The sequence below is a fragment of the Mesocricetus auratus genome, unplaced genomic scaffold, assembly GCF_017639785.1.
Source record: "Mesocricetus auratus isolate SY011 unplaced genomic scaffold, BCM_Maur_2.0 Super-Scaffold_100006, whole genome shotgun sequence".
NCBI lineage: Eukaryota > Metazoa > Chordata > Mammalia > Rodentia > Cricetidae > Mesocricetus > Mesocricetus auratus.
The window spans coordinates 82,630,954-82,653,513 of record NW_024429190.1 but is presented as its reverse complement, the minus strand read 5'-3'; the positions used below and the strand labels follow the sequence as shown (position 1 = coordinate 82,653,513).

At 41.8% G+C, this 22,560-nt stretch overlaps 1 protein-coding gene across 5 annotated transcripts in view; it reads right to left on the bottom strand.

Annotated features, from left to right (window-relative positions):
• The window catches only part of Ptprg (protein tyrosine phosphatase receptor type G), a 664,886-nt gene that overhangs the window by 23,333 nt on the left and 618,993 nt on the right, over positions 1-22,560 (bottom strand). For 3 of the 5 annotated variants that reach the window (XM_005076387.3, XM_005076388.4, XM_040747571.1), the window contains 8 exons: positions 14,269-14,360; positions 9,738-9,834; positions 5,647-5,729; positions 5,337-5,471; positions 4,300-4,434; positions 2,359-2,531; positions 823-958; positions 153-299 (listed from right to left, as the gene is read on the bottom strand). In XM_005076387.3, the coding sequence (XP_005076444.1) occupies positions 153-299; positions 823-958; positions 2,359-2,531; positions 4,300-4,434; positions 5,337-5,471; positions 5,647-5,729; positions 9,738-9,834; positions 14,269-14,360 (998 nt within the window). Of the gene's footprint in view, positions 1-152; positions 300-822; positions 959-2,358; positions 2,532-4,284; positions 4,435-5,336; positions 5,472-5,646; positions 5,730-9,737; positions 9,835-14,268; positions 14,361-22,560 lie in introns of all 5 variants that reach the window. The other 2 variants (XM_021230841.2, XM_021230842.2) reach the window with 1 other exon arrangement.

Below are 22,560 nucleotides of genomic sequence, written 5' to 3'. Positions count from 1 at the left end.
ACTTGAATGTCAACATGTACATATGATCAAAACACTATGATGGAGTAAAAACAATAATCCATTTCAGCATCATGAATATAAAGAAGACATGACCCAAATTCAGGGCGGTTTTTAATTCCTGTCTTTACTAAAGATATTATCCAGAGCCATACCTTGAACTGCTTTTCCAGCCGTGTCTTTCCTCCTACTCCTGGTATGAGGATACTGTTAACATAGCTATGCAGCTGACTTGAAGATACTTCAGTCTCCTTTCCGAGGATGGCTTCCAACAAGGCATCATGAATGAAAATGTACTGCTCCTGAAAGGTAGGATGTGTGGCGGTCACTGAGGGGATATACCAGGAGAGAGCTACCCATTCATAAAGCTAACCAGATCAACCCTGCCCTGGACAGAGACCTACAGTGCATTTCTCAAGCGTTTGTAACTGAATGAGGACCCCAGTATTCACTTGACAACTTTGTGGCAGAGGCTTGTGTTGAGTTTAGCTCTGTATTTCTCCATTATGTCTAGACCAAGTGGTTTGATAATAGCACACAGCTACAAACACATGTTCAATAAAGGGCTCAAGAACCAAATTTCCCACGTTTGCCAGGGAGCACGCTTAACTCCCTGTGATCTGGAGTATGACTTGGTGGAACTGTAGCTGATTCCTGGCGTCTAGACATTAAGACAGTGATGGAAAGCTGTGATCCAGAAAGAGCATGCTCCTCAGAAGTCTCAAGTCCATGCTCATATATCTCCTCAGGGTCTCTGGGAATGAATCTTTCTCCTCAGCTTGTTTTGACCTGTGTTGGATGTCCTGACAACCACCCCTTACTTACCTCAGTCTGGACGAGGTAGTTACGCTGTGTCCTGATATGCTTCAGGAATCCCAGGACATTGACTGTGCTCTTGTCTTTTATCTGTTGCAGCATGCTGTCTATGACAATGTAGGTGCCCGTCCTGCCCACACCAGCACTGTAAGAGATGAAGGCACTCACTTAGTACTTTTAACCATTGTCCAGAAAAAAAAAATGTAAACGTTCGTGAACTAAGCAACAGCTCGTTTTCCAGACAGCCTACTAGAAATGACATATGCTATTCATATAGGTATCACCTGAACACTTCCCACCATCTAACCCTGATGAGGAGCACAGAATGCTTTTACTCTATGATGACAAATGGGACACAGTTGGCACCTCAGTGCTCCTTGCAGGCCAAAGCAAGGAATGGAGCTAGAGGGGCCTTGCAGCAGCCATCTTCCCGCCGGAGGCAGGAACTTAGTTCTGTGGCTCCCTTACTGAATCTGGAAACTTCCCCTTTGACTAAAATCCCTTTTCTTTACAACTCTGTCTGCCTGCCTTTGCTTCATGTAACTTAGAAGCCAACCAATGTTCTCAGCTGTAGAAAAAATTCTATTGATGGGATATTTTCCTCTTAGTAAAGGAGAATGGTATGCCCAGAAAATTTGGCCTCTTGTAGATATTTTCCTAATTCCTCTTTTAGAAGATATCCAAGATGATCTGAATCTTGTAGTATTGAATGGCAAGCTTACTCTGGCAGAATGCCCCCAGGAGATCACCCATCTAGCACAATACCCAGCAGTTTGGCAGACTTATTTCCACTGCTAGTTGCAAAATGGATTAGCAAAAAGGTAGAATTCTCATAAGCATTTAAACACGGGTGGATCTTCTGTAAATGACTTGTTTTGTTAAAGCCTGTTGTCAGGATGCCCACAGAGATGCTTAGAAAATGCTGCACAGCTATGCAACATTAGCCACAGAAAAGGTAACTTAAGCACTAGCGTGGGGAAAGTCATGAATGCACTCATAAATGAAACATACAGTAAAGATATTTAAATAATCATCTAAAGTTGTTTTAGTTAGTTCACAGAAAATACAAACTTTTTCAAGAGCTTTTGTAAGCAGTAGTATATACAGCACATATAAGTTGGAAATTAATAGAACCCTTTTATAGATGTCATAAATATTACCATTTAGAGGGTTCCCTCAGAAAATCTATTTAGACAAAAATTAGAATCTCTGCTACGGAATGCTCTCATTTATATTCTAATTTCTTAGGCGGAGCCCACAATTTCCTTACAGTCGCAGGATCTTACCAAGACCGTTCCATAAACACTAGAGTTTAGTCAGTCTGACAGTCTTTTTCTCAAGGCTACAGATTTCTTTTGTACCTTTTTTCAGATGATGTTCTCATGTGACAGCAGTGCAGTTATTCACAGCTGCATGAAGCTTACTTACCCCAGTCCTCAAAGAGGCCACGGGCCACAGGAACTCTCTCTGTGCTTTGTCTGAGCACAGGCTGAGTTCGCAGGGCTCACATCCCCAGCTTCTCCTCACTCTGCATGCTGGCCCTACCTGCAGTGCACCAACACGGGGCCCATGTCTGGTATCCGAGCTGCTGATGATCTCCGCACAAAGGTCAGGACCGGGAGTGTGTACTCCGGGACTCCCATGTCAGGCCACTGTGTGTAGTGATACTGGATCACTGTCCTCTCGTTCTGACGACCCTTGGTGTTTCCCTTCTGGCCCTGTAGAAAGAAAAGTGTCAAAAGGCACTTTGAGCCCCGAGGGTTAGCTCTTGGGTAAGAATAGTACACCACTGTCAGGAAACATGACCTTAAGGATTTCAGTCCTTAAACAATTGTCTCGGGGCTAAATTATCTCCTGTTTGTGGCCAAGTTTCATTTGGTCTCACAGCAGTATCCACATCTCCCAGAAAAGAGGAATAAAATCATTCCAAGAATGAACATTTAACAACACCAGGCTTTTAGAGTAATCCAAAGCACTGTGAGCTCTCCCACAAAGCCTGCTTCTCCTGACTTGCTGCCCAGCTGTGAGCTTTACTTTCATCTGTCAATTCCCATTTCTTCCCCACCACTCAGTCTGGACATCCCAAGCCAGGGTTCCTTACATCCATACGTCCTACAAGAATCGAGAGGAAGTGTGATATGAACCTACAGCTCTAGAGCCCGGGGCCAAGTCTCATTCCTGTCACTCTCACAAACGACTTTTACAGGGCAGTCTCCATTTAGGACCAATCATTTTACACTCTCACTAACCCAATTAGATGAGTCTCTATGCCTTGACCAAACACAGAGTATCCTGAGTTCCTACTGCTGTCTCTCACACGCTATTGTCAAAGAAGGGCAACTGGGCCTGCTTAAATACTCGGAGCTCTCCTGTGAGCTCTCTAAACTTTAGAGAATTACTGACTGGCTTGAACCACCCAGAAGCTGAACAATGAGGAACACACAGAGCTGCTGAGCTAGAACGGTGCAGTTCGTGCCCAACAGCCACCCCGAGGAAGGACTGCTAGTCTTGGTCTATCGGTGGGCCTTAGAGCTGAGTAAATGTGGATTCTTCCATGGCAAGGGGGCCGCCATTCGACTGCATTTCCTGAGATGCCCATGAAGATTGAATGGTACTGCTTCAGACAACTGTCAGACTCAAGAGTGTCACAACTGTACTTTCTCACTGAGCTGCTATTTAGGTTCCAAAATATTGCTGTGGTAACTCTTGTTGTGACAGGGGATTTGAGGGAGGAAAAAAAACTGAGATAACTTGAAAGCAGTATTTCCACATCGTGATTCTCAGAACACTACCAGTTTACAGAAGAAGATGCTATGGTTAAGTCACACGACAAAACATGAACTCAAACACTATGGTCACTTGTGTTCACTGCCCATTTTTAAAAGAGGGTGCATACTATGTAGCAGCCGCTTTTCTTACTGAGCAGCAGAACATGAGTTTTAACTAACTGTCTTGCGGGACTGGAAGTCCTTGGGATACTTTTTGGGAGACACTGCATTGAATCCGTCAGGAAGTTGGTGCCACTGTTTTTGCTGTGTTCTCCACCTCAGGTGACCCTTATGAAGCCAGGTTTGTGGAGAAGAAAGGAGCCAGCCAGAGCACCTTAACTGGCCTCATGCATGTTGCCAATGACAGTCACATGATACACAGACATTGGACAAAAAGAGATATAGGGCTGGATAGCTCAGTGGGTAGAACCCTGGTTGGATGCCTAGCACCATATAAACCTAGTATTGGCGGGGCAAAGCCTGAAATCCAGCACTCGGAAGGTGCAGATGGGAGGACTAAGTCAATGATCTCAGTTACACAGCCAGTTTGGGGCCAGTCTGATATATATATATATATATATATATATATATATATATATATAGAGAGAGAGAGAGAGAGAGAGAGAGAGAGAGAGAGACCCTAGGAAAGTGTCCTAAAAGTTTGGATTTGCCTCCATTGTTCAGGAGTCTCCATACAGCTTACCCAGTGTGCACACACCTTTTTCACTTTTGCATTTCTCACTGAAAAACGACGAACAGTATAGCAGGCATGTACTTTTGTGCTCTTCAGTGTGACAATAATGTTTCCATACTCCTCACTGTTCTCCATAGGCCAGTACTGATCACATTTTCTCTGCAAGGGAAAAAGTTAGGATTTTCAAGCAACAGTTTTGAGGCACAGATAATATTGTCTCTCTCTTTTTTTTTTTTTTTTTTTACTAAAAAAGAAAGGTATGGGCTGAAACTATTTATGGCTAGTGTGACCCTGAAGAAGTTCATGACTTGGGATACGTTTGCCTAACATTATCTGAGAAATGGGCCAGTATTTATTTATGATCAACATACACACACAACACACACACACACACACGAAAGAGAGAGAGAGACAGACAGACAGACAGATGGAGAGAGGGAGAGAGAGAGAGAGAGAAAGAGAGCACTTAAAATACGAGTAGACTGTGATATAGCATAGTTTCAAGTACCATCTGGGCCGGGCTTACAGAAGAAGCCAGGCTGGCTGGCAATCTCTGTGTTACAAGACTAGGTTACCACCAACAAAACCCAGGACTTCATAGACAGTGAACCTGAGACTCAGTCTTTATCTCAGCTTCAGTCAGCACCATGTCCACAAGGTAAAATGCAGCAGTCAACTACACTCTTCGTGACGGTCACTGGGTAGCCTCTACTTTCCCCTTAGTTTCTTTCTAACTTCCCTGGTGTTTGCTGTCTCCTGTTGCTGTACATCCTTTCTCCTTTCAGTCCGTTTCTCATATCAAATGTGAACGTCTCTAAACTGTCCATAGCAGAGGACGCATTCATCTGTCTCACCGCACACGCCTGGGTACCCCTAAAACACGCCGGTGTGATCATATTAATTTGCACTTGTGAGGCCTTAGCTCTTTCCGAGAACACAAGCAATTCCACATGGAGATTACTCTCCGGTCTGTTACACCGGGTCAGTGTCCCTCCCTACGGCAGGCACTTTATTCACATTCATTCACAAAATGAGAAGACAGTGAAGTAACGGGTCCTTACCCTTCCTTTTTCCACAAGGTTTGTAATCATGATGATGATTCCTGTATTTTGTTCCCAGATCATCCTCCAGAAATCTTCAAAGGTAGACTTTAAAGGTCCCTGGGTGGCAATGTAGGCTTTTGCTTTGTTGTAACCCTTCAAAGATGACACAATGCAAAGGGATGAAAGCGGTATCACAGACGACCAGTTAATAATTCAAGTACCGTCCACATGGAACAGGCAGTGTTTTTAGTGGCATTTCTGTGTAGTGCTAAAGTACACTCATCCACTTCTATTTCCTGAAACAAGTGTAAGAATCTTTCTGACTTACATCGACATAGTTTGCATTGATGTAGTCACTGTGCTTAGAGTCTTTTCCTGGTAAAGGTCTTAACTTCACCCTACTGTGATCATCTGCAGGGAATAAAAGACAAAAACAAAAGTAGAATTAGAACAGCAACCACTGGCAACATCCGTAACACAAGGCGACCAGGTGCTGCGATGAACAGCTAGTGAATACAGCTTCAAAGCCATCCCACCACTGCCCGATATCCCAGAGAGGGCCCCAGGAGCACAAATCAGAGCCTTTCCTAGCTCTTATGAAACTCCTGGAAATGCTATAATACTCCAAATTTTCATTTTCCTATCTCAAAAGCAAGCTCAAGGGCCTTTGATTATCCATTCTTCCATTTCCTTCCTAGTACTATAAATTTAGAGGGGGAGGCGGACAAGAACACACACATGAACAAGATCACAAGAACTCATGAGGTTGTGTAAGGATGTCGGGGAAAGTTGGGGAGAAAAACCCCAATAGGATCAAAGTATGTTACATGAAAAAGTATAAACAAAGTTTTTCTATATAAGGGACTTTTTATGAACACCAATGTCTGCAGGGTGCTTTACTGCTCTGTAAGGATGGATTCCAGCCATCTTCCCAGAGGACTGGAAAGACCCAGAGCTTTCCTCTATCATGATTCTGGCATTCTCAACGTCGGATCTTACTGGTCTCTGGGACAATTCTTTGGTACCCTTTGCTATATAAAGTCATGAACAAAGGGACGGAGGAGTGTGATAAGCAATGTGCACAGAACATGCGTGGCTAGAACACAAAAGCCCAACTCTCTGAACATGTGAAGCAGAGATGATGGTCTCTGTTAGCAACTGTTAAAGCTGATCCATGCAGAGACTAGAAGAGAAAGAAAAGACTTTTTTCAAATACCTTTTCATTTCCTTTTTACTCATTCATAGAAACGAAACCAACAGTCCTACTAAGAGCAGTTTGTACTTTTAGAAATTAGTACAAATAAAACTATCTCTATTCATACATGATATGATCTTATATATATAAGCCCAAAGGGGTTCACAAAAAATTATCTCTTAGAACGAACAGGTCTAACAGGGCTGCATGAAATACAATCAATACATAAAAATTGACTGAACTTCTTTACACTGAACATTTCCATTTGCAATAAGCATCAGAAAGAATAAAATGGGGTGGGTGAAGAGATGGCTCAGTGGTTGAGAGCGCTTACTGCTCTTGCAGCGGATTGGGGTTCCATCCCAAGTACCTACAAGGTGGCTAACAACTGTCTGTGACTCCAGGTCTAAGGGGATCTGAGGCCCTCTTCTGGCCTCGGTGAGCACTGCATGCCCATGGTACACAGACATCCATGCAGCCTACACACACTTGTATTAACAAATCTAAAACAAAAACAAAAACAAATAAACCAAAGCCAATAAAACAGGAATACATCCACAAAGGAAGCAAAAGCTTGTGCAACGCAAGTGTAAACACAGTTGAAAGAAATAAGAAGACCAAAGTGGAAAGACATCCCACCTTTACAACCCTAAGACAATATTAAAACAGCAATGGTTCTAAAATTCATCTTCCATTCAGTACAAGCCTCATCGAAATCCTGGCTCCAAAATTAAGTAGTAAGAGTCTAGTTGATGCTAAAATTCATATGAAAATGCAAGGGACTAAGAGCCTAAACAGGAGAATCTTAGTTTCTAATTTCAAACTTTGCCACAAAGCTGCCACTAATTATAGCAGTACAGTGCTGGCAACAGAACTAAGGCAGATATCACCAGAAATAGAACCCAGGATCCAGAAGCAACTCATTACCTTACAGTAAGATGACTGTCCAACCCAATCTAATGGGAGAAAACCTTAAATCTTAAGCCACAGTACAAGTAGATATCCACATTCAACAAAATGAAGAATAGCTCCTACCTCAAAACACATAAAAATGTAATCAAAACAGATCGAAGACCTAAAACCATAAAACTTTAAAGACAAAACTTTAAAGAGTGCTAAAACCATAAAACTTTAAAGACAAAACCACAGGAGTAAATTTGGTATGGCCTTCCCTTTCTAAGATATGACTCTAAAAACACCACCACTACCAAGAAACAGGTTAAGTTGGATACTGATGGACTTTTGAAGATTTGAGAGGGCACCAGTAAGAAAGTGAAAGCATCAGGCAAAGAATGAGCAGAAATGCGGGGAATCCCACAGTATATAAAGTTCAAAGTAAAGAGATAAAATGCAGCTAAGAAAAAGTAGAGGAATAAAAGATGACAACAGGTTTTCCCAAAAGAAGGTATACAGATGGCCAAGCAGCATATGACATGTATCATTCCTACTGACCACTCAGCCAATCACAAAGGAATGTGCATCAGAGGTTTCCACCCCATACCATCACTAAGACTCCTCCCACAAAACAAAATAGGATGCTTCTGTAAAAACGTGGAGCCGCTGGACCTGTTCTACACTGCCAGTGAGAATGGAGCTCAGCACAGCCACTTTGGAAAAAGCCTGTTGCCAGTTCTCCTCAGTGTTGAGCACAGGCTCATCCGTAAACCAGTTACTCCACTGCTATGCATGCATCCAAGAAAGCAGAAACCAGATCGGCACAAAGCCCTGTCTGTGAGTGTTTCTAACAGCATTACTCTTAATAGCCCCACATTGGATAAGACCTAAACACCTATCAAATGACGAATGGACTAAGCAAAGTATAGATCCATGCTATGGAGTACTAAAAGTGAATGGATTCCATGATACATAGTCCAACGTGGATGAACTCTGAAATGATGCTAAGTGGGAGCAGCCAGAACCAAAGGCTTCACATGTAGAATTCCATCCACAAGGACTGTTGAGAGAAATATAAACCCTGAGAAGGAGAAAGTAACTAATTTCAGGGGGGAAGGATATCAGTTAACAGCCATAGAGTTTCTTGTTGCTAGAAATACTTGAAAATTAGATTGTGATTATGACAACACCCCTGAATATACCCAGTGAACTGCACACTTTAAATGGCATGTAGATGAGCTTATTAACATTTTATTCAAAAATCTTTATAGCAGTATTCAAACTTTAAGTGGTTCAATTTAAAGTCCTTAGCCAAACTATTCTGTGTAATGTGGTCCTTATTACAGTATGTGTTAACCATGAAATTGGTCCCTACCATTTTTCAAAGCATATACCCATGTAGTTATAATTTTAAATTGTTTTGAAATTGGGCTTATTTAATTCAGTTCTCCAATTTTATATTAAAAAGACTTGCTTCTCACTGGTTAAAAATAATGTCAGGATAGCCATAATACATTCATACTTTGTCTCCCAAGATCTGATATGATGTCACCTCATGTGAAAATACAAAAGCCCAGGATAGTTTCTCTTAGTCACTTTATTAAGCTCTCTGAGTTCTGGCAGTCCAGTGAAAGACCCCAGGGGCAGGAAATGCCCTGCACTGTGCACACCCTGAGTGATGCTAGCTCTCAGGTAGACCCCGGGCAGGAAATGCCCTGCACTGTGCACACCCTGAGTGATGCTAGCTCTCAGGTAGACCCCGGGCAGGAAATGTCCTGCACTGTGCACACCCTGAGTGATGCTAGCTCTCAGGTAGACCCCGGGCAGGAAATGTCCTGCACTGTGCACACCCTGAGTGATGCTAGCTCTCAGGTAGACCCCGGGCAGGAAATGCCCTGCACTGTGCACACCCTGAGTGATGCTAGCTCTCAGGTAGACCCAGGGGCAGGAAATGCCCTGCACTGTGCACACCCTGAGTGATGCTAGCTCTCAGGTAGACCCCGGGCAGGAAATGCCCTGCACTGTGCACACCCTGAGTGATGCTAGCTCTCAGGTAGACCCCGGGCAGGAAATGCCCTGCACTGTGCACACCCTGAGTGATGCTAGCTCTCAGGTAGACCCCGGGCAGGAAATGCCCTGTACTGTGCACACCCTGAGTGATGCTAGCTCTCAGGTAGACCCCGGGCAGGAAATGCTCTGCACTGTGCACACCCTGAGTGATGCTAGCTCTCAGGTAGACTTTCTTGGTCTTCTGGTTCTCACTGGCTTTCTATGCAGCATGAAGATGTCATTTTCTCATAGTTGAAAATCATTTAAAGCTCATTACTCACATGCTAAAATGTTGATGTATCTGTTTTTGTGCTTATTATCTGGGTGATTGGAATGTTCTGCAGTGATGTTCATATCAGCTGTACAACGCTGGACTTCCTAAGGGAGGAAACAACAAGGTGTTAGATACACTAGAAACTAAAAGGAACTGCTACCATGTATCATGCAACATTCTGTCAGCATAGGCTACATACATGACAGTGGCCCTTAAGATCACGCTATAGCTAAATTCTTGTTGCCTAGTGACAGGGAAGCTATAGTACATGTTAGCACACACTCTTCTGCTGAAACATGACAAAAGAAACAGACTTACAGTGCAGCCAGTCATACAAAGTGCAGCACATTATACAGAGGACAACGTTTAGTATTGTCATTTTACAGTATTAAGCAATACTATAAAGCAGTTTGTCCCTTTATAGTCATGCTTCCTGTGTATTGCGACTGTACCACGAGGTCATATTGAGTGACTGACCTAGACTGTCTAGGGTTGTCTAAGTGCATTTTATGACGTTTGTATTATGATGAAGCTACTCAACGTGGCAGTTCTTATTATCTGACCTCATCTTTTGTGGTATGACTCCTCCCCTCCTCTGTACACACACAGATACAGCTATCTGCTCAGTCCCTGCCAGCACCATTACTTCCTCAACCTCAATAAGATCTGGGAGTTGCTGTAATTGGAACAAGCATATGAATAACGGGAATCAGGTATGGTTCCATTCTTTATGAATTCATCATTCATCTACTTTATTCCAAGTTTTGTCCTGATGTTGGGTGGTACAGAACAATCTCTTTTGGAGTGCTGAGATACAAAAGAATATCTCTTTTTAAATAGATCACAGTCTACAAGAAAAAAAAAGAAAAAGACTGTTAGCCAAATGTGATCAACAGAGAAGAGGCCTGAAAAAAATATGGGAACAAAAATAGAGGAACTGGGGGAGGCTTAAAATAGAACATGGCAATTCACTGGAGTCGTAAAGGAGGCACAGGAATTTCCAAGAAGGACAGTGTACCAGGATTTGCAATGTGCTTGTAGACTGCATGGCCTTGTTTCACAGTCTGTAACCTACACACTAAAAAGTCTGTTTGACATGACAGTCACGTTTAGCCCCTAATTTTCTTGAATGGCTCAGATATAGCTGATTCTGATTGAGTGTTATGGACTCTAGTTTTAGTCAACCCAACTTTTACTAGAGAAACAGTGGTATCAGAAGCAGCTCTTTACCACTGCCTCAGCCCTGGATATAAACCTCATCTATCAGCTCACTATGAGGCTGCTGAAAAGTCAGATTCTTCTACCCTGAATGCTTCAAACACAAAGAAATACTGGAGCTAGCTAGTAAAGGAAGCCATTAGCAGTGTGTAATTGCTACTAAGAGCAGGAGCAAAGTCACAAGACTACTGGGGGATGTTTTACACGTGGCAGATTCTTTTTTACACCAATCAGCTGCCTAATATTTATAAGCATTTCTACAGCAGTTACGCAGTGAACACAGGGACTGACTGTCTCATATAACCTCAAAGCACTTCCTAGTGAGGAGTCCCTCCTCCGCAAAGAGGAACTCTGTAATAAAACAACTTAAGGTATAAAAATGAAGGGTTACGATCTGTTCATATCATTGAGTCTCCAGTGTCTGGACGCTCATATTTTTCATAACTGGAAGTCTTCCTAGCTGTCCCAGAATAAAGGCCCCATAGGCACCAATCTGATCCACGTTTTCTGAAGAGTATCTGATGACAACTCTCACCTGTTTCCTACTAAGTGTGATGAGTCCTGCTATCGCCTGTTCTAGTTTGTGACTCAGTTTTGCAAACAGTAGTTTAAAGGGCTGTAAGGCTGCCTTTGGCTTTTTTTTTTTTTGTACGGGTACAAGATAATGAGTCTGCTATCTTGACATTGGCTGGGATTCTAATTCATCATTGTACAGAGAGGGAATAGTTGAAAGTTATTTATGTTACCTTGTCTTACTAACTATGGATAAGCTTGAATGGTATTCTCAAGGTCAGTGACTTGATTAACTTTAGGCTTCTGTTCAGATGTTGAGTAAGATTTTTGTAAGCCACATTTGGGGCTAAAAAGGCTGTATAATTCAAAGACCATGTACTACCCCCACCTACTACATGTAGGAGAGGGCCCCTTAGCACCCTCATTTTATTCTTTTGCCAAGACACAGAAGCATGGCAGTCAAGGGCAAACTTGTTTATTTTTCGTGACTCCAGCTCATTACAAGACACTACTTACATGAGTCTGGAGGGCACTTGGGTTAACCATGGGGCTTGGAGTTTGACACTGCTGCTCTCAACTCCTGCTGCCACCATTTCAAAACGTGGCCACCTAATAATATCTTGGTTATTTTTTCTTACTCTGTGACCATAATGGAGGGTTTATTCTAATCATTTCATCATTCTTCCTACCACATAAAATTTCCTTTCCTGCCCCTCCTTACAGGGATCCGCTACTACCTCTGTTTATTAAATAGCTTTACTTCTCACATGCCTTGCTACTCTCTTTCCCTGTTAGCAAAGTTGCTGAAAAGGAATAATGCTTTTCTTTAAAAACACTTCAAAGTTTTGCTGAATTTTAAAGCTCACAGCTTATTGGTGAGGTCCTATTCTGGCTCATTCTCACCTTTATGTGGTTTTGTTTTGTTTTTTTCAGAATTCTCCCCATTTGAAGTAGTTTCAGCTTTCAGTTCTCCCCCCAGAAGGAGCCAGGAGATGGTAACAGAAAGCTTAGTTGCTGCTTCTACTTAGCTTCTCAAACCACTCCCATTAACTACCTGCCCATAGTACTGATGCTGTGAGGTTCAGTGGAGACGATTAAACTGTTAGCCCACAGTATTAATATTTTTAGGACAGAGACATAAAGGCATAAGTAAATGTGAGGATTTGTTCACAGGCATGATTTTGATACAGCAAAAGCCCATCTTTAAGTCAGATCAAGTATACAGAGGTGTAGCTGATTATTTTGAATAATTAAATGGTGTCAAAACCAGCTGTGATGAATAGCACTGGGGTCTCAAATCATAAATAATTGAGAAAGCAGAGTTGCATTTGATCATCCTGATCAAATTCTGTTCTCTAGAGGATAAATGTTTGTCCTGAATACCATCAACATGGTTAAATGCCTCAATATTCTTGCTCAACCATCCAGCCAACAGTCAATTGAACTAAATCACTTTAACGCCACACACATTTGCTGCCCTCATGAATACGAAATGTTTGACTTAAGCCATGTTCTTTGTCATGGACTAGACACCTTTTTTTGGGACCAGCACACAATAGCAGCATTAAATACTTGACAGGCTTTTATTCATTCCACAAAACACAAGTTCTTTCTCTCTAGCACCTTTGCTATCACTTTCCTCAATAAAAAGCCAAACCAAACCAAACCAAAAAGAAACAAAAGCAATGCAAAACTAACAACAACAACAAAAGCCTCAGAGAACGATTTAACTTGAGATGTCAATATAATCGCCTTTCTGATGACTTCTGGGGATTCCAAATTTGCATAGAGACAGGGGTTCTGGTCTCATTTTTTTTTCTCATTGTTCATGCAAGATAATTGCACCTCAGAGCTGTATGTGCCCATCATGGTCCCCAATGTGCTTACCCATAACCAATTGTGTGAAGAGGTAGGCAAGAAAGGACCTTCACCATCTTTTCCAATGCACAGAAGAGATGGAAAGAGAAAGCAACCCACTCACCCCTACAGCTAGAAGCCAGCTGAGCTGCCATGAAAGCGTGCCCTGCTCCACACAGCCCCTGCTGCCAGGGATGCGCCTCAGTGAAGAAAAGGGCAGTCTGTTTAATGGCTCCTCATTGACACCCTGTCACTGCTGAACTGGCACGGAACCCGGAGCTGGCAGAGGGGGACGTGCCACTCCTCCACCTTGTTTCCTACACACCAGCTCTTAAAGTCAGAAGGCTGTGTTAGCCCACGTCTTCTCTCCAAGGATTAATACACATGAAAACAACAACAATCAATTAATAACGAACCCGCCACTTTCAGAGATGTTTATTTTTTTAACCTAACAACTTTATACCGTGGGTGACATTAGCACCATCTTTTTAAGGATGCGCACACTGGGGATGAGAGATGCAGTGATTGGCCTTATGAAGCTCATTTCTGGCAGAGCCAGCCCTTTCTCTGATGCCAAACCTCCTGTCTCCATGATACCATGCACATCCCAGAAATGACATGGAATCAGGGAGCTAGCAGTGTGACTGTGCTCCTACTGAGAATTAAGACGAGGAACCTGGAAACCTAACCCCACCCACTGTCCTCTTCTCAACCACTGTGTCCGATCTTTCACAGATGGGCACATGCAAGGCAGGTGAAAGGAGCTCCCTCTCTCCGCATCTGATTGGGAAAATGTTTATGAAAACCATCAGTGAAAAGAGAAAGCCATCTCTGGTTGGTAGAGTTATTGTTCTCATATGCTTAGAACAAATGCAGTTCACGCTGCCAAAAAAATCCCCCATGAAATAAAATAGACCTTCTAGAAATTAGTTTCCAGATTTGAAACATACCTCAAAATCTTCAGAGAACCCATGCTGGTTATTAGAATAGAGCTCACCGATGTGTTTCACAAACTGTTTGACAGGAATGGCTTCCATGTCATCTGCAGGAATAAAATGATACTCAGGGTCATACAGAATATGTTCATAAAAATGACAATGAAAAAGCAAATCCTACATAAGATAAATATTTGACAAGAATGAGAAAATTGAATCAACTGAAATAACTTTCTGAAGAAAGGTCTTGGACTTCATTTTACATCAAGATCTCCTTAGGATTCTGAATTACTTATGAGCCAGGCTAAATATGGTATTTCAAACACACACACACACACACACACACACACACACACACACACACACCTCTCTTCTTTTATTTGAAGAAAATTTACACAGTAAATTTACACAGTAAATACATTACACTCTTAGAAGTCTGTTTTTACCAAGGGTACCCATTTGCCAAGAAATATGCCACTTCCTGAGTTCTTAAACTGTAATTATTATTCAATGGCTAGGGCTTGAATGTCCAGCACCCAGATTTGACTCGAAGTCTCTGAAGTCTACATAGTCTTCACTCGGACAGATGCCCAGTACCAGCTGTGCAAAGTCTTTTATTGTTAAGTGTTCAGAATCTCAGCTCAAGACAGCTGTGTCTATATGGTGCCAAATAATCAACTGGATGGAATTAACTGAATTGTGTGTGTGTGTGTGTGTGTGTGTGTGTGTGTGTGTGTGTGTGTGTGTGTGTGTTGACAGCCTAGGTAGAGATTCAGGAAGACTCTACACACCCCAGTTTATTGTTGTGTTGTCACTTCAAAGGGACATATTCAGCCTATGTTTTAGGTTTATTTACAGAGATCCAGTCTGATCCTTGACTGATTCTGCTAAAGGGCCACATCCCCTTCCTCACTGCCACCCGAACTCCTCCTCCTTCAGCCCTCCCCCGCAAATATTTCCTTTAAAAAATGTTCGGCTGAATTTGAGATAAACAACAGACATGACATTTACTTTATTCAGAGTGAAAGATCTTTGGCAAACGCACAAACATCTAAACTGCCGCAGATGCTTTTCTTAGCAAAGGGTATGAAGATCTGTATGTGTAAATGAGGTCCTACTTTGGCAAGAATTTCATAGATCCAGGCCTGACAATCTGATTTCTCTTCATCTGGTGACAGTTAACATTGACTGTGTCATTCCTTCTCTACTCTTTTGAGAGAGCAAAGCTCTAGGGTGGCTTTTTGCATCTATTGACATTTTCAAACTTGAATCATTCCTCAGTGGAAAATTGCAACTCTTCTACTTTGTTTAAGAAAGGTGATTTATAGGTCCATAACCTAAGTTACTCAGCATTGAAATACTATTTAAACACAATAGCTTGTACGTCACAAGCACAAGTTCTCTCTGTGTGAACATATTAAAGTCCTAATCATTTTAATAGGAAACTTTATAAAAATTGCCAAGTTATTTACAAATATTTCAAGATTGAAGATGTTCATGAATATGCAATCATTTTGTACGCCCAAGAAATCTATAGCTTCCATGATGTAACCAGCATTAACAAACTATGAAGAGCCAAAATGTTTGCCCAGAATATTTAGCAAAATGCTATTCAAGAAAAGTTTCCAAAATTATCTGATCACTTAAAATGTTTAGAAGTGAATTCTATAATAACAGTTATGTGGCAATAAAGGGTCCACAGGCTAAGCTAAAAAAAAAGGATTAATATGCACAAAATGTAAATATCCAAGGATAAACACATCTAAGGACTTGAACAATATAAGAGTTATCAAGGGTAGAGTACCATAGCTAATAACTGAGTGATAGCAACATTTTATTCCATAATTACTGTTTGGAATTTCCAATTCCCAGAAATTTATGGTGCTAGTAATGGACATGGAGCTTGGTTCAAAATGAGGAAAAATATGTTTGTTATATTTAGATATTTTACATATAGCATAAAGATTTTTAAGACACCAAGATGCTGAGGTAAAAAAAAAAACATGGCATTTTGATGGTCACAGCCCATGGCAAATCCTTAAAAGAAGTGTTATCAAGTTCACAGTAAACTACTTTTTTTCCCTATAGTGTGATCAACTGTAATGTCCAACCTAATGTCACATGCCCAGAAATCAATCTGCTTGTTGACTCCATGATGGGATGCAGTAAAACTTCAGCAGTACTCAGTATGGTCACCATAGAAACTGAGCCATCCCTAATCTACACCCTTTGGGTTCCCAGGGACCACAAAAGCCACCATGAAAGCCAGAGACGGACAGATGTGCATACAGAGGTATGTTGCACTGACCACAGCCAACAACTCAGATAACACAGCAGAGGGTTCAGAAATCTTTTCATCTTAAGACAAATATAACAGAGCAATTAACTAGAAACCCTGGTCAACTCCCTCCCGAGAATTTTTTTTAAGTTTTCTCAACAATTTTGAACAGCATCACAGGCTTGATTTAGTTAGTTTTTACCTGGAACGATCCAAATCAGTGTAGGAAAACATCCACCTACAGTATATTATTTCTACCTAAACAAGTTCCGTTACAGATAATAGCAGAGCTAATTAATGGCAAAGTGCTTTGCATACATCTTATATATGCCCTGGTATAAGTACTACATGTATCCTGCTCTTACAAGCAAACCATTTCTTAAAGATGAACTAAAGGATGGTGTTCTGGTTTTGTTTCTTGTTGTTGTGATAAGACACTGACCAAAAGCACCTTGGGGAAGGAAAGTTGAGAGTCAAGGCAGGAACTTAGGAAAAACCTGGAGCAGAAACCATGAAGAAACACTGCTTACTGGCTTGTTCCAGGTTTACAGTCATGTTTCCTATATTGACCAGGCCCACATGCCTAGTGGATGGTACCATCTACAATGGGCTGGGTCTTCTACATCAATTAGCAGTCAAGAAAATGCCTCACAGATGTGCCCTCAGGCCAACCAGATGAAGGCAATTCTTCATTTAAGGTTCCCCCTTTTCAAGGTATGTAAAGTTGGCAACCAAGATTAGCCATCACAGATGGGTATGACTTAAAAAGCTAGCTATTGACCCATAACAGAGTGGCCCAACTCAGGGAAAGCCCACATTTTTATGTCTCACCCTGGGTAATCACTGCATCATTCATTGGTTGAGTCCCCAGGATCAGCAAGAAGTTATGTGTCCGAATGCAAATGAACATAAGAAAGTGAAGAAAAAAATATCCCAGTGTGTAATCTACAACTTGAACACTGCTGTTGCCATCAAAAATTGGATGTGGTGGAAAAACCACTGACATGGCGGTCATGGGCAAAGTGGGAAGGAAAAAGGTGGGTAAACTCTAGGCTTAGAAGTAAATTACTAGGATATACGGGAAAACCATGTAAGACAGAGTTGGCATAATTCAGAGAGCCACCACTCAGCATGGATGGTTGCCAAATGACAACATTCGGAATTTTTTTTTTTTTTTTTTACAAAAACCAGGTAAAGGGAACAGAAATATCTTTGTGATGCACATAAGGACACTTGAGGCCACTTATCGAAAGTGAATGACAGAGTTGAGCTTTGGCTTGGTGAAGTCAAAGCCTGGAATATGCTAAATACTGTCTCTATTTTTAAAATTAGAACAGTTTAAAGAACAACATGGGATTCAACAGAGTACCCTGGTTAAGCTGGTAAATAATAATCCTTTTGTGCCAGTATTTTTATTTGTAGAGTTTTCTGCTATCAGAGATTTGTTAGGTGAAAATGAGGCCACCAGTCCTTATCACTAAATCCCGTGATTATAAAATGTTTTATATAACCAACTGAGAATCAGTATTTAAAGTGTGAACTTTGTCATCAACTATGATTATTCATTCTTAGCTTTTGTGATAAGAATTAAACCATGCAAACAGCAGTCTTTTTATCTGGGTTAATCCACAACAGAACCCCCTTATCTTAGTCTCTGACTTGTAGGGTACCAAAGGCAGACATTAGAAAACAGAGTGAGGAAAGCGACTTCTGCCCAGAGAAGGCATCAAAGCTCAGATAATGGTGAGCTCACATGCCACTGCTGAGAACAAACTACAATGTTCTTGAACGTAAAGAAAATCCTCTTCTCAGGTTCACAGGTAAGTCCCTGCGTCTTCACAACCGGAAGACGCAAATCTCCAGTACCTTAGGCTTCTTCAACCTAGTCACACATGCTAGATTTGTTCCTTCTGTAGCTTAAGGAAAATATGACAGAAAGACAAAAAGGGTTAACTTCCTTGCTGTCACCCTTGGTTTGACACCAGAAGAGGGTGGGGAATCGATAGCAAAGGCTAGCCCTGACTTCAGCATCTTCCCCAGCCACCAGGAGAACTGTGCTCACTTTATCAGTCCCATCTAATTAACACCTTCCGTAGATTATCCATGTCCACACTCAGTGACATGAGCAGAAAAGCCAGAGCCAGGCTGCCTAGTACTATGACTGCCTCTCTGGGACTCCCTCCCCCTATCTGGGACGTGCCTAAGTCACTAAGTCAGTGGCTCTCAACCTGTGGGTTGTGATCCCTCTGAGAGTTGAATCGCCCATTTACAGGGGTAGATATCATGCGTATCAGACATGAAGTAGCATCGAAAATAATTGTATGCTTGGGGGTCATCACAACCTGAGGAACTGTATTAAAGGGTCACAACATTAGGAACGTTAAGGACCACCGCACTAACTGCTATCAGAAATAACAAGGTAAGGACTTGTGAGAGGTGTGGTGTTTGGTGACTATAGTAACTATGAGTTGTTATTTAGGATGACTTGCTCTCCCTGTACCACCTGATCCAGGAGAGAAATCAAATGATCTAGAGACAGGAAGGCACTTGCCCAGTGTTCTCTCAGCTACTGCTGGGACCAGGGTCAGGCTTAGCACAGTGTCTTCCAGACTTAACATCTGACCAGATCCATCCCACACAAGACTTGCTTCTCTTTAATGATAAGCTTTGCTCCCTGAAGAGCTCACACTGGCTCACATTGCATCACCTTATTGATGCAGGTAAAGAAGGTACTAAGTTATTTACCTTCTTGCCAGGGTGCTAGCTGCTGGGTTCCCTGGCTAAAGCTCTATTTAAGAAAAGATCCCTTTTGCTGGCTGGGGAAGCTGATGCACACAAATACCGTTAGGATTTCAGAAGCCCTTAGGTTACCTACTCTGAAAAAAGGAGAGAGAGAGAAAACAATCTCATTTAACCCTCAGCAGATTTCTGAACCTTAGACCAAATTCCAGCTTCCTACACTTGCAGGAGGGAGAACACATAAAACTCTAGTACAGGACTCCATTTACACCACTGCTGCTCAAAATCTTCCCCAGTCTCCTCCAGTGAGACTCTACCAAGTACTGATAAACACATATCTAGTGGGCAGACCTCAATCTCAAGAGCCCAGTTCCCCTCTGACTGCCCTTTCAACCTCCTAGGGTCCAGTTTCAGGCTTCAGGCTTAGTATTACCTCTGCATCAACTTAGGAAGAAAAAAATCAACTCGAAAGAAAAGAACACTATCAAGACTTTTGTCCCTGAGTTAGAGCAAAATAAATAGATTTTTGTATAAATCAAACTCTTAGGATGGAAGGAGTGTTTGAAGATTAGAGCATTTTATTTCCTGACATAAAAGAAATCTTTTCATTTATGTACAATGAAGTCAATGAAGAAAGGGCTTCATTATAGTCTAAACAGCAATGAATCTCCTTTGGAGATAATCTTTGTATAAATAAAATATGCCAAAAAGGTTGGTTTAATCCCAAGGGTTTTAAGCAGCATGTATAAAAATGCTTTATATGCTGGCACCCAGATGAAGCCAGTGACCTTCAAATTATTAAGCTATATTTTAGCTGCTGGAAAGGTGTGAATCGTTTCTAGATTCCTGGGCTACTGGCAGCCCCCACATTTTGTTTTGTAATGTGCTTATCAGAAAGTTTGGTTTTTCTAGAGAAAGCGTTTTTAAGGACATTTGTTTTTGACATGTTGCATATCTGTAAATCTCTTCCAGTGATCTCTTTAAGCAGGCTAATTTCATGAACTAACGTCTAATTTTAAAGTTTATCTACAACACAAGTCTAAAAGAATGATATACTATAGTAAATACAATTCTGAGATAGTATACTGTGGTGGTTTGAAAGAAAATGGCCCTCCAAGGGAATGACACTATTAGGAGGTGTGGCCTTATCGGAAGAAGTGCGTCACTGCACGGGTGGGGGGTGTGTTCCCTGCAAGATATAGCACTCTCAGCTCCAGCACCATGTCTGCCCACGTGTCACATGCTTCCTGCCAATGACAATGGACCGCACCTCTGAAACTGTAAGCCAGCCCCAATTAAATGTTTTACATTATGAGTTGCCTTGGTCATGGTGTCTCTTCACAGCAATAAAAACCCTAAGACATATATTTCATTAATAAAACGGATGAAGATTTTACTCAGATTGGTTGTTTCGCACATATTGCACCAGCAAGAAGTGTAGCTCATTGGTGGAGTACTTGCCTGGCAGATCCCCAGCGTCTCAGATGCATACAATTATGCATGTACAGACACACACACACACACACACACACACACACACACACACACACACACTCATACAAAGGGGCTTTGCAGATATTTGGTTGTTTTGTTGTTTTTTATGATCAACACTGTGTGGCGCTGAAATTCAACCACAGGCCTTGAGGAATGGGTTAGCATTCTACCCACCCTCACCATCAGCTGTGCTGTGCAGCTTAGGGAGGGCTTGACGAGCTGTGTGACACAGGCTGTCCTTGAACTCGTAAGCCTCTTCCTCATGATTTGATCCTTTGAAAATGAGGAGCAAAATGTCTGTCAATCTAAAAACTGTGTTTGTCAGATGAGTCACCTGCAAGGAGAAAGTGGCTCCCAAGAATTTCCCAGCAGTCAACACATATTCTGGGCAATACGGGAGGAAAGGAGTATATACAATGGTCTCGTGCAAAGTTAGCAAAGTTGAAACATCCATCATGATGGGGCCTGTTAGTTCCTCTCTGCTGATCTTCATACCCGGTGCAGTTCCTCCACCAAGGATAAGAGTTAGTGGGAGGAACCCACTAACCCTTTAACAGTCTATCTGGCAGGACAAAGCAAGGTCCTGTTATCCATCTTGCCTCTTTGACAAATCCTACTGAGAAAAAGCTGCCCAGATAAAGCTAATCCCAGCAATACCCAGTGACAACATATATAGACACATAAAGGGATAATTAAGTCCCCAACCATAACCACATCCTGTAATAGTCTGCAAACAAAACTGCTTTTTGATAGCCAGAGAATGGCTGTGTCTTGAACTTCATGCCATGACTCTTGTGTACTTTCAAATGCTTTGCTAACATTCATGTATCCATCTAACAGTTTAAAATTGCCTACTATGTAGTAGGTAGTCTTATTGCCCCCAGAATACATCCATTTGTCCTTATATAGCTCCCACTGAAGATCAGGTGACTGCAAGTAAATAAAACAGATTAGCTAGTAAGAGCTCTGTGATAATGAAGCACACTAGAAGAACTGTAGGAACAGAGGAACAGAGGAACAGCACTATTCAAAGTAGCTTCTGTGTGTAACGGGAGGACAAATATCTGGATCTATGTATTCACAGACACACAGACGCAGACACACGCACAGGTGCACATGCACACACTCATGCACACACTCACAAGTGACAATCCAGCAGTACAAAGTCCTTATCTGACAAAGGGAAAAGGATGTAAATACGAATGGTGGGTGAGCGCTTTAAATCCCACTTCCTACTTATGACAGCCAGTCCCGCTCCAAGTTTCCAAGTGTCTGCAGCATTTCCTTGCACTTCCTACAGTGTGTCCTACCAATCCTTGTCACACTGTAACTGTTCTAGGCTTGTGCTATAGCAGACCAGTTGTAACCACCCCTAGACTTTCACACAAATAACATCAACAAAGTGTCCAATGTTCCAAAAAAAAAAAAAACTAACAGAATATGGAATCTTGGAGGAAAACTCACCTTTGAAAATATGTTCACAAATTGTGATTTAAAATTGGTATATTTTCCATTTTGCTTCTGCCACTTTTTCTCTTTATGGTGATGCTATCTCCTATACTAACCCATAGGTATTTGCTTCTATAATAGGTATTTTATTACTTTGTAGATATGAAAAGGGGCGGAGATTTTATTACATTAGCTTTAGTGAAGTGTATCTTAGACTGGGTAAGCTTCAAACAGCTATGAAAGTAATAGCTTATCATGTGCGTCATCACATACCACAGAACAAAAGAGAGGGCGACCCCCTGGGAGTGCAGCGGTGCCTCACTTACCCGGGATGGGGATAATACAGT